The 12,526-nt window shown below is 57.2% G+C and overlaps 1 protein-coding gene across 5 annotated transcripts in view; it reads left to right on the top strand.

The window, feature by feature from the left end:
• Positions 1–8,675, top strand: part of NECTIN1 (nectin cell adhesion molecule 1) — a 68,301-nt gene extending 59,626 nt beyond the window's left edge. For 4 of the 5 annotated variants that reach the window (XM_067751320.1, XM_067751318.1, XM_067751324.1 and 1 more), the window contains 2 exons: positions 3,072–3,182; positions 4,350–8,675. In XM_067751320.1, coding sequence (XP_067607421.1) covers positions 3,072–3,182; positions 4,350–4,900 — 662 coding nt within the window. In that variant the 3' untranslated portion in view covers positions 4,901–8,675. The remainder of the gene's footprint in view (positions 1–3,071; positions 3,183–4,349) is intronic. The other variant, XM_067751319.1, reaches the window with a different exon arrangement.
• The last annotated feature ends 3,851 nt before the right edge of the window (positions 8,676–12,526 follow it).

Raw genomic sequence — 12,526 nt, 5'->3', positions numbered from 1 at the left:
GAGCATGGGACACCATGGGGAGGAGCTTTCCAGGGTGCAGAGCCGCCAGTGCAAAGGCCCTGAGGAAGCTGGGAGTGGAGCGAGCTGGGAGGAAAGCACGAGATGAAGGTAGAGGCACAGATCATGTCGAGCATTTTCAGCTCAGGTTTAACAGGATCTTTGTGGCTGCCGTGCTGAGAAGAGCCTGTACAGGGAAGGAGTGGAATTGGGGAAGCCAGTTAGGCAGCTACTGCAACCATCCAGGTGAGAGATGATAGTGGCTGGGATCAGAGCAGTAGTGATGGAGATGGTGAGAAGAGGTCAGGTTCGAGATTTACTTTGAATTCGAATTTACAGACTAGTTGGGACAGCAGCCACTCTCGTGAAACAGGCAATACAGTAAACTCTACCATACTGTGATTAGTGGGGCCCAAAAAATTCAGTCTAGTCAAGTGAAATGTAGGAGGGATTTACTTCTCCTTGGGTCTCTGTTGCTACTGAAGGCATAAAAGTAAATATAGTTGAACTAATATTGTACACAATGGGAACACACCGAATTGAGTCGGTCCCAAATTATCATGACACTGCCGCTTCCTCAACCCCTCTCCCTGTTCCTGCAGAAGAAAAGAACTTTAGCCGCTTGAAAACGGGCAGAAGGACCAGAGCCAATCATGGTAGATCCTAATTTGCATTTACTGTGGGTTGTTCTATCAGGCCTTACTGTAATATGTCAGTATATGATTAACGAAATGGAGTAAGCTATTGTTTATACCAGAAGGAAAGCTGCAGACCACTGGTACGTAAACATTCTAAAGAGAAAGAGAAGTGTGAGCTGGAGAAGAGAAGGCTGCACAGAGAAGGGGACCGAAGCACTGAAATAGGCAGAAGGAGATGAGGAAGGGCATTCCTGGCCGGGGAAACAGCATGAGCAAAGGTCTTCAGTAAAGAATCGACTTGGGGGCTTCCCTGGTGGCGCAGTGGTTGAGTGTCCGCCTGCCGATGCCGGGGACACGGGTTCGAGCCCTGGTCTGGGAAGATCCCACATGCCGCGGAACAACTAGGCCCGTGAGCCACAACTACTGAGCCTGCGCATCTGGAGCCTGTGCTCCGCAACAAGAGAGGCCGCGACAGTGAGAGGCCCGCGCACCGCGGTGAAGAGTGGCCCCCGCTCGCCGCAACTAGAGAAAGCCCTCACACAGAAACGGAGACCCAACACAGCCCAAAATAAATAAATAAATTTAAAGGAAAAGAATCTACTTGGACAGCAAGAACGGTGAGTTGGCCAGACCCAAGATCAAGTTGCGTGATGGAAGCTTTGAAGACCAGACTGACGTGGTCCAACAGGCCATGGGGAAGTCATTGCTAGTCTTTTGAGAAAGGGAATGGTAGTGTCTACACAGTGAAAATTAACCTGGTGACTGTGGATGGAGTGACTAAAGGCGGGGCAGAGACGAAATGAAGGTGGGAGATTCACGGATCTGCTGTAAAAGTAAAACCTGGTGTCAAGTGAGAAGCTATTGAACAGGAAGAGCCAACAAGATTCGGGGGCAGATTTTGACCCAGGAGATGGAGAAGGAAGAGTCAAAGGTCAATAAGATTCTAAACTGGAAGAGCAGACAAATGATGGTGGAGCTGTGGTGCTGAATGGAGTGGGTTTGGAGGGAAGACGGTGAACCATGTTGGGAAGGATGGGCCTTGAGTGGGTGGAGAGAATTCCAAGTGAGGTTGTGCTAGATAGAAGAGTGTTCAAAGTGTGTCCCTAAATACTTCTCCTGTGAATGGTCTTTGAGTCAGGAGGCTGGGGTTTGTGTTCCAGTAGGCTGGGAAACTCTTTGTGTTCCTCTTACAGTCCACAGTGTGCATGAGAAGATGAAAGGGCTCCGATGCTCTGTCTCCACAGACATTTCCCGAAGCGTTTGACCCCAGTATTTTTGCCAGCCCTCTGAGCCAATGGCTTGAGGTTCCATGGCCACAGCTTGGGAACTGCTGTCCCAGAGGCCTTTGGAGATAAAGCCCCAGAGTTGGGGGAGAGCTAGCTACCCGAGATGGTTTGGAGAGCCAGCAGGATCAAGGGAACTCATGATACTGAGGCCAGGTCTGTCCCTAGGACAGAAAGCAGAGGGTAAGGTCCAAGGATGGAGCCCCCAGCCAGGCGGCTGGAGCAGAGAGAAGGCCCAGCAGTGCAGTCTGCAGACAGAAGGCTCCAAAAAGAAAGCTGAAGGTCAAGGACTCCTTGTATGTATTGGAAGGCAAAGGAAACATGTCAGAGAGGAAGGGCAAGTTCCTCCACCTGATGCCTTTCTTATTCCGCTGGCCTCTCCAAGTCCTAGTCATCCTTCAAGGCTTGGCCTAAGTCTTCTCTCCTCCAAGAAGCCTTTTCAAACTCCAGGCCGCAGGACTTTCCTGCACTGCACTCCTGAAGCCCTTATCGGCCAGCGCCCTTGATGTCCACATGCTGCTTTGCCTAAGAGTGTCATCTGGTTCCTCAGCTGGGCTGTGAGTTCCTTGTATCCTGTGACTAGCGAAATAGATGCTCGGTACATGTTTGCTGAGTGGATGGGTGGGTGGGTGGATGGAGCGATGATGAGGCAGGTGGCGAGAGGAGAGAGCACACAGGTACGGGGTAAGAACTGAAGAGGGAGCTGGCAGGTTGAACGTACAGAGGTGGCTACGTTCCCGCCAGCTGCCTCTTGGGCATTTCTTGTGGCAACATCTCCCACCTCGCGGGAAGCAAGTGTGCAGCCCTTTTCAGGGCGGTAAACAGATGGGACCTGGTGAACCAGGAGAAGACGCTTGAGGTTCAGGGAGACTGTTCTGGAAGTGGGCGGTGAGGACGAATATTCACTAAATATTTATTGGGCGGCCCCTCGGTGACCTGCACTGAGGACACAGTGGTGACAGTGGGAAGCTGAGTCCTCAGTGGTCGTGCTTCTCTCTGCCAAGTCCCGCCCGTGGAGAGGCCCGAGCAGGCGCCTCTGGGTGGCCCCAGCTCAGCCGTGTGACGCAGGCAAGTCGCCCCCCTTCTCCGGCCCCCGTGTTTAATTAGCCCTTCCAGCCCGAACTCGTGGAATGCCCTTCCTCTTCTCTTCTAGAATCCTTGCCCTGCTCCCGCTGCAGACAGCACCCCACAGGCTCACACACCAGACCGGCTCCACCTCTGGGAGGAGGGACTGGTCTCATAGGAGGAACAGGATTCCCACGGAGTGAGTGATGCTGAATCGGGGGGTGAGCTGGCAGAAACAGATTCCCAAAGGCCAGAACATATGCCCAGATTGACCGCCTCCCTTGGCCTGAAGAGAGGAGGGCTGAGAGCAGCCGAGGTCAGCCCTCCAGGCCTGCCCTGGACCTGCCCACCGGCTCCTCCTGTCCAAGGCCAGCTGTGGTCTCCGGTGCCACCCTGTGGTGATGCTGGGAACCGCCTCCCTCAGCCTCACCTGGGGACCCCTTTGGCCTCTGGCCCGACCCCACTGGCAGACAGACACCGGCCCAGCCTTCTCTCCCTGCCCACCCACTTCCTTTCTCTTTTCACCTTTTCTGCCTTTTTGTTTCTGCTCTGTCCTCAGTGTGTACATATTTGTACACACACGTTCATCACATCAGCACGTGTGGGCCGGTCGTGACAACAAGGGTGTATGCCGGCACGCGTGCTCGCTCGTGTGTACTTGTCATCTTTGCTGCTGACGTACTCTCATGCGCCCTTTCTGCACAGCCGTGCTGAGCGTCTTGTGCTCATAGCCCAGCTTGGCTACACCCTGGCCCCCACCCTGCCCTGCAGGGCCAGACTGCAGCCAAGAACCACGGCCCGGCCCGGGCGTCTGGCACTCACGGGGCATCTACGGGGCCAGCACCTCGGAGCAGATGAAATCAGGCGTGGGGCACCCGGTCTGCTCCAGGCTCCGAGTCTCAGAAGCCAAGGTGTGGTGCGGGGGCGCAGTGACGTTTGCACAGGCTTTCGGTGCAAGAGAATCAACGACGCGTCATTGGCTGATGGCCTCGGACAAGTTATTTGACTTCTCTAAGCCCCGTCTCTTCGTGTGCCGGAGGGAAATTAATAGCATACTTACTTCACGGGGTGTCATGGCGGTGACTGGCGTCTACTGGACCCTGGGTCGTGGGTGGGCTGGCTCCACATCCAAGGAGAAAGTCAGCATGGGGGCTCTGGGGCTACGAGGCTGTCTCTGCCTCTCCCTGGCCCCAGCTACCCACGCTGCAGCGTGTTGGGCTCCTGGATGGGTGGGGTGCTGGGGGGGGCCTTTGGAACTGGAGCTGGCCTTGGGCCCACTTCTTGGCTTTCCCTCCCCTGCCACCCCTGCTGACTCCCCAGGAGCAGACACTGACAATGTCCCCCTCCGTCTCTCTTCCTCACCCAGAGTTCCCCTACACCCCGTCTCCTCCCGAACACGGGCGTCGCGCCGGGCCGGTGCCCACGGCCATCATTGGGGGCGTGGTGGGGAGCATCATGCTGGTGCTGATTGTGGTCGGCGGGATCGTGGTGGCCCTGCGCCGGCGCCGCCACACCTTCAAAGGCGACTACAGCACCAAGAAGCACGTGTACGGCAATGGCTACAGCAAGGCCGGCATCCCCCAGCACCACCCGCCCATGGCCCAGAACCTGCAGTACCCTGAGGACTCGGACGACGAGAAGAAAGCCGGGCCCCTGGGCGGCAGCAGCTACGAGGAGGAAGAGGAGGAGGAGGAAGGCGGAGGGGGCGAGCGCAAGGCGGGCGGCCCTCACCCCAAATACGACGAGGACGCCAAGCGGCCCTACTTCACGGTGGACGAGGCGGAGGCCCGTCAGGACGGCTGCTACGGGGACCGGACTCTGGGCTACCAGTACGACCCGGAGCAGCTGGACTTGGCGGAAAACATGGTTTCTCAGAACGACGGGTCTTTCATTTCCAAGAAGGAGTGGTACGTGTAGCCCCGTCTGCAGAGCCCCTGCCCCAAGCCCACACCCGCACGCCCCCTGCCCGCCCCCCACCGTCCACTGCCCCAGGAGCTCGGCAGAGACTCACCCAGCTGCTCGGGGTACCTGGGAGCCCAGGGCACACGACCTGGCTTTGTTTTGATTTCCTCCCTGCCCCCCTACCCTCCCCCCTGGTGTGTGTTCACTGTGGCTTCGGTGTTGCTGGTACCTTTCCTCCCCTGACCCCACCTGCCTCCCTCCGCAGGGAGCCCTAGTCCCGTCTTGTGTACCTAGATGTCCCCTCCGGGGTTTGGGGAGACAGCCCTCCCCTGCCCCCAACACTGGAATTTGTCTGTGTCCTCTCTCTGCGAGTGGAGGGCTGAAGGGGCTCCAAGAGGAGAAGCCCCCTGCCGCCGACCCCAGATGCTGCTCCTTTTTCCCTGGGAGAGGGAACCCGGCACCCCCTCCCCCATCCCACCGTGAGCTGGAGTTCGGACCCCGGTCGAGGCAGCCGTTGCGCCCAAGGGGGAGGGGAGGGGGGTGGCTTTTCTGAAGCATCCAGGGTTGTCTTTGTTGTTAAGGGAATCAAGCTGAGGTCCCCACCTGAGGCCTTGGGCAGTGTGTTTACCTGGCAAGGTTAGTTTTACATTTGTTTTCCTCATTGGCCTCCAGGGAGTTAAGGCTGCCCAGCTCTGGTGTGTCCCTCCTCTTTACCCCAGTCTGCTGCCCACATAGCAGGACTCCAGGTAGACTCTGGCCCACACTTCCCATACACTTCTACCAACACGTACGCACACTTACACACACACACACACACACACACACACACACACACGCCGCTCGTGTCTACCCCTGTGCTCCCCCTGGGGTCACATGCCTTACCCAGGCTGGACACTGCCCAAGGCCCACCTCTCTGCTCCACCTCTCCCCCTTCCTTCCAGCTGAGGATGGGGGCAGCCTTCAGAAGCTTCCAGTGAGAGCTGACACTAGGCCCTTCGGTGCCTCCACCCTAGCGTCTCAGGCTGGCTCTGAACTGCTCCTTATAGCGTGGAAGTTTCTTGAATTTCTCCCTGTCAATCAAGTGCTAGCAATTCTTGATTCTCTTGGGGAGTCAGAGCTGGGATCCCAGAAGGGAATAACCTCCAGGAGCTACAGGTGAAGGAGGATCAATGCAGAGGGCACCGGAGAAGGAAGCCCGCACAGTAGGAGCTCTGCAAACACAGGCTGATAAGACTCTGCAGAGCGCAGGTAGCTCCTGGCCCACAAAGGCCGATGCAGCTGCTCCGGGCCTGCCAGAAGGTGCGAGCGGAGCGGGGAGCCAGGGATCCTGAGTCTGTAGCTCCTGCTCGCCACCCTCCCCGTCCCGCTTCCCGCTTCAGCCATCGCTGGTCTCCATCTGGATGAGGTGGGGAACCCTGGAGAAGCTTTCCCTTTGAGTTGTAGATTCCCTTCCTGAATGGGGCTCTGGGTCCCTGTCAGTCACCGGAGACCGATGGTCTTCCCCAGGATACCATGGAGGAAGGCCCCGCCCAGCCCCTCATTTGCTCCCCCAGCTCCAAGTGCCTCAGTTCCTCCATTTGCCTACCCCATCCCCCCGGCACTCTAGATGGGAAAGACCCTGGGATGGGAGAGGCAGGTTCACGCCTGCCCATGAGGATTCCAGTGAACTCAGCCCAGGGTGCAGGGGCTCTGTGGGATGGCAAGTGCCGGGGGGAGTTAGGCAGACCACTCTGTGCCCCACGGGCACCAACCCACCCTGCCATAGGCTTCCCAAGGGAGGCGCCAGCCTCCCGCCCTACTCCTCCCCTCCCTGGTGCTGCTATGGGACCCCCAGCCAGCTCCATCTCTGCCCTGGCAACCCTGGACCCGCCAGCTGGGTCACGCTCCTCCCCCCAGCCCCCACTGCCCTCGCCCCAGCCCAGACCACCCAGTAGCCACGTAGCAGAAGTCTGAAGCCATGCCAGCCCTGGGGCGGTACTCCCCTCTCTTGGCATTGGGAGTACTGGATGGGGTGGAGTTGGGAGAAACTTCTGGGGTCTTTCTAGCCACAGGGCAGAGGGGGTGGAGGAGCTGGGCTGCATCTCCCAGCATTAGTAGTGTCCCCACCCCCACCCCAGGGCAGAGGACCTTTTCCATGTTACATCACTACCCCATCCCACCTCACACCACCCTGGCCCCTCTGCTTGGTCCCCTTGCCCCCCAGGCAGGAGGAAATCCCAGGGGCCTGCCTGATAGAGGCATTCTCTGTCCCCTTGAAATCACAAGACTGAAAGGACTCTTCCTCTGTGTCTCCTTTATCTGCACTGCCACCCCCTCTTCCTCCTTATATGATGGACTTAGGAGGCCCCCGGGCCTAGCCAAAGCACTGAGTCCCCCTTAAGACACCTCCAAGCCCTCCCCTCCAGCAAAGCACAAATTGTGGGGTCCACACCAGATGTGTGGGCCACGTAGAAGGCTCCTGCCTCGGCAGGGACCCATCAGCAGCGCGCCCAGCAAGGCAGCTGCTACCCGGGGTCAAGAGTCGGCACGAGGCCGGGGTCGGCACTTGGGCCTGGGGTGACAGGGTTTTCTGTGCCCCAAGTTTGTGGGGCGGTGGGTACTACTGCTGGGCCCATAGCCACAGCCACTGGCACAGGGAAGGTCTGGCCCAGCAGAGAGACGAGGACGTCTTGCTTCTCCGTGCCCCCAACGTGAGCTGAGCTTCTGCCTTTGCTGGAAATGAAATAAACTTGGTCTGCATCGTGCCAAGGCCTCCCCACTTGTCATCCTGCCTCTTGTTGCCCTCCCCGTCCTTGCCCGCCCCCCACTCCCCAATACCCCTCTTTCCTTAAGATTTTGATATTGTTCTAATGTGTAACAACCCTCTGAGTCCCCTTTGATCAGAAGCATCTGAAGAGCAGCAGCGTGGAATCAGGGAACACAGGCGCGCACGTGCAGCTGCGTCAGGCCTGGCCCGTGCGTGCACGAGGGCGCACAGCCCCCGACAGACCCAAGCACAGGTGCCCCAGCCCCACAGACCTGCCAGGGGGCTGGGCTGGTCCTGCTGAAAGCCCTTCAGGAAAAACTGATTTCCCAGCGCTCGGGCCATAAGAGAGACTCACGGGGGCCCTGTTTCCCAGGCACGTGCCCCCATGCCAACCCCCTCCCGCGTGCCCGAGTCACTGGTGCAATAATTTTTCTGCCGTCCTCCAAGCAGAGGAATTGGGGATTGTGTCAGGTGGTGTGGGCAGCTCACGTGAGAGGAGGGGAGGGCTGCCAGGCCTCCCAGGGGCCAGACGGAGACCTTCTAGGCCTGACTGCCACCAGGAACCCTCAGGTGGGCCCCACCAGGCCCCAGGCCCACGGGGAGACGTGCCCAGGCCCCTGTGCCGTGGCCCAGGCGGTGAGGGCTTCTGGGACCTCGCTGCTGCAGCCCGATTGTACGGCCAGAGGAGCCTCTGCCCCACCCGTGCTGCTGCTTTTCTGACTCCTGCTGTGAGGAATGGGATTCTTGGCCGGAAACAAACAAACAAAAAAAAAAATGGTTTTCTTTTTTTGTATAAATGGAAACAAAATCCAGGAGAAGCTGCCCCCTCCCCTCCCCCCGGAGTGTGATGCACTACCTTTGCTTCAATTTCTTAGTCACTGTTTTCGTCTTTGGTCCCAGGGACGGCCCAGCAGATTCTCCTGGTTCTAACCCAGGGGGTGTTTGCATCACCCCCTTTTACTTGTATAAAAAAAAAAATGATGGGTTGAAAAATGTACTGAGGAAAAAAAATGTACTTTTTTATAAATAAAGTCTTTAAAACAACCCCGGTTGCTTCGTGTCCCTCGGGAGCTGGGCCCTTCCCCACGGACCTGGGGGCAGGACAGGGTACGCGGGGATGAGCCGGCACCCTAATGCAAGGAAGGCAGCTTCCACCCCGGGCCCCGTTCCCATGGCTCTGGAACACTGACTCGGACCCCGGAGGAGCCCCCTGCCCAGGCCAAAGGAGCCCCAACCCGCCCTCTCGCGGGAGCCCCAAGGGCAAACGTGAGGGTCCTGCCTGAGTCCTCAGCACAGCTCCCGGGCTGCCACTGAACCGCCTTCCACACAAATGGCACCACCGTGGACAGCTGCATCGGGAGGGGTTGGCCGCTCAGACACAAGCAGGGAGCCCTTCAACATGCGGCCTGAGATGCTGGGGACCGATGGTGCAGAGGGAGTCCCCTGCCCTCCTACCCCAGAGCTCCTACTCAGGCCCCTCCAATTCCCCTCCTCACCCCCCCCGCCCCCCCACCGTCCTGCTCCTTCCTGCCAAGTCCCCTCCTGTGGCGGTTTGGAGAAGAAAACCAGCAATGTCACACCTGTCGTGTTAGATCCCTGGGGACAGGGCAGAGACGGGAGCTTTATCCTCTCATCTTTTGGGAGGATACTGCCGACTGCATCCCCCACAAGCTCTCAGAGACCCCGCCCCACCTCCCAGGGGGCTGATTGGAAGGAAGGTCTCCTAGTTCCTCGGTTACCTCGCCCCTCCCCGCTCCAGCACCATCTGCTTCCCATCTTCTGGGCTGGAATGCAGGACAAATCGATCCAGGGGTGGCAGTGGCAGGGGCTTCAGTGACTGCCCCCTCCCAGCCACCCCAGCAGCATCTCCTTTCACTGAAATCCACACCATACACCCCTGAGAAAAGGGGGTGGGGACGCTGGAAGCCTAGGTGGCTGCCCGGCAGCAAGCACTCCCGCCCATCTGGGGCAAGACCACGCCCTCCATACATAGGACTGGGGCGGGCGGAACTGGCGGGAGCACGAGAAGCCAGCAGCTGTTGGCAGCTGGCTGGGTCCCTCACTGGAAGGTCAAACCCAGCACCTTAGACTGTGTTTGGATGTCGACACTCGAGTGAGATGCAAATTGGTTGTTTAAGCGGTCACTTCCTCAGTTCTCTAGGCTGTCCATTTAAGTTAATTTTTAATTTGCACAGGCAATAAATGCTTAATTACATTATTAATATATTGGAAGAGAGCAATGGACAGAATGTCCTAATTGGCATTTAACTAGAACGTTCCGGCAAATTAGCCAAGACTTTCTCCGGCAGCCGAAGGAGGGCAAGCCAATTAGTCCCAGGCACAGCCCCATCCCCCAAGATACCAGGAGGCCAGGACACACGTAGCTTTCTAGTTGAGCTAGGCTTTGGAAGGACCTTCTGCTAGTTAGGCTACTTCTGCCCAAACTTCAACCCTTGCCCCTGTGCTCCACCCACACCCTCAGCAGAGCAGAGGACAAAACGGTGGATGGCTTGGAGACAGGATCCACCTGAGAGGCCAAGGTCCCCCTGGGGTGTGCCCACCATTGCCTTACCTCGACTGTGGGCCCAGAACTGAGATAGCTGGGCAGCCAAAGCTCCTCTCTGGATACCAAGGAGTCCTCTCTCCCATCCTCCTTACCTTACCCTCTGCAGATGGTTAAGGGAATGAACTTGATGAATTGAGGGATTCATTTATCCACTCATGCATTCCTTCATTTGGCCACCCTGGGCCAGGCACTGTGCGACCCTGTGACAGTCCCACCCAGAGTCCCTGGTCTCAAAGAATTCAGAGCCTCCAGGATCCTAAACCCCAAAACAGTGCCATGCTGGCCATGGACTGAAGCAGAGCTGTGTGTAAAGTGCCGTGGTAGCACAGAACGGGAATGACTAATTTTGTCTGGGAAGGTCTGAAAGGCTTGATAGAAGAGGTGAATTTTCCCCTGGGCCTTGAAGGATGTGTAGAAGTTCCCCAGACCAAAGGTGTGTTAAGAGTATTCCAGGACGACTTGGAATTTAGCATCTTATATTAATTCTTCTAATAAAAGAGATCGTTCTAGTCCAACACACTCGTTCAGCATGTGGAGAACTGGAGCCTAGAAAGAAAACTAAGGTTTGGTAACCAGACCATCAGAACGCATGTGCTGAATACCGTCAAGGACAAGGCCATGTCCTGGGAGCAGCAGGAGGAGGAGGAATCCCGGGGAAGGGGTGGCACCAGCCTGACTCCCTTGGGGGTATACTAGATGCGACCCAAGGCTCAGTACCCCTCCCCCACGGCCCCAGAATAGGACAAACGCCCATGGGGTGTAAACTGGGCTTTTGGGAGCCACACTTGGTGTTGAGTGGAACCATCGGTCAGACAGGGCCCATGGGGAAGACTTCCTGGAAAAGGCGGTGTGATTCGGGTCCCGGTGCTGATGTAGTTTTTTCCCACACCACCGAGCAATCAGCTCAATTCTAACAGTATTTACCTGGAGGTAGCATCCGATCTCACAGTTCAGGGCTCAGTCGCACAAGACTCCTCCCACTTCAGCTGCTAATCACGAGTCCAGGGTGTTACCTGTGCTTCTGACTGGCTGGCTATAAATCAGAGGTCCCCGCGACCCCCTCCCTGCGTTCGATTAATTTACTAGCGCAGCTCACAGAACTCAGGAAACCGGTTTACTCGCTAGATTACTGGTTTAGAGTAAAAGGATCCCACTCAGGAACAGTTAAATGGAAGAGATGCAGGGGGCAAGGTATACGGGAAGGGGCGTGGGGCTTCCATGCCCTCCCAGCACCAACCTGGAAGCTCTCCAAACCTGTCCTTCCGGGGTTTTATGAAGGCTTCCTCACATAGGCATGACCCATTAAATTATTGGCCATTGGTGACTGAACTCAATTTCCAGCCCCTCTCCCCTCCGCAGAGGTCAGGGGTGGGGTCGGAAGCTCCAAACTTGGTTCGTTTGCCTGGCACCCAACCCCCATCCTTAGGTGCTTTCCAAAAGCCAGCTCATTAACATAAACTCAGGCGTGGTGGAAAGGGATGTCCTAAGAATGACAAGACACCTCTCTCACTCTTATTCCTTAGGAAATTCCAAGGGCTTTAGGATTTGCGCCAGGAACAAGACGAAGGCCATATATACACTTCCTGTTAGAAGTCAGAATATCACAGGTGGTATCTGCAATGGTTTTGAGGAATGAGAGGCACATAGGTTGGTGGGAAAATGGAAGAGGAAAGGGCTCTGTGAAAGCTGGAGGAGAACAGCCAGGCCCTGCTCCTAGACCCCCTCTGTCCTCTCCCCACAGCCAGACGCTACTGGGGAGCAACGCTTGGGCTCCAGCTTGGTACTGGCGTATAGGGCCCCCAAACCCTATTTTCTGCCTCGGCTTACAGGCCAGATGGCAGAGCCAGGCCAAATCCCAGTCCCCAACCCCAGCATCAACTCCCAGATGAGAAGCTGCAAGCACTGCCCCCCTCCCTCCCTCCTCTCTGCCAGCCACGCCTTCCCTAGCTGGAGGGCACCCTCGCTGCATTGCCTTGGGCCACATCTAAGCTGGCCCTTCTGGCCAGACTCATCCCAAGCTAGGAAAGGTATAGGAATGGCCTTGCTTGGCTCAGGAACCAGCCCCAGGGCATCATCAACCCACACCGCAGGCTCCATTGAGCCAGGGAACTAAACCCTGGACACACAACCCAAATCACCGGGGGATTTACAAAATCAAATATCCAGGCCCCACCCCCAGGCCAATAGGGTCAGAGCTCTAGGGTTGGGACCCAGACAGCTGTATTTTCAACAAGCTACCCAGGAGGTTCCAGTGTACAGCCAGAGTCAGAGCCGCCGGTGTGGAGGCAGAGGCCGTCCAAGGTGTCAATCATGAGGAAGAGGCACGTCA

This window comes from Pseudorca crassidens, chromosome 9, assembly GCF_039906515.1.
Source record: "Pseudorca crassidens isolate mPseCra1 chromosome 9, mPseCra1.hap1, whole genome shotgun sequence".
Taxonomy (NCBI): Eukaryota; Metazoa; Chordata; class Mammalia; order Artiodactyla; family Delphinidae; genus Pseudorca; species Pseudorca crassidens.
Note: the sequence above shows the minus strand (reverse complement) of the source record. Positions and strands in the feature narration are given on the sequence as shown.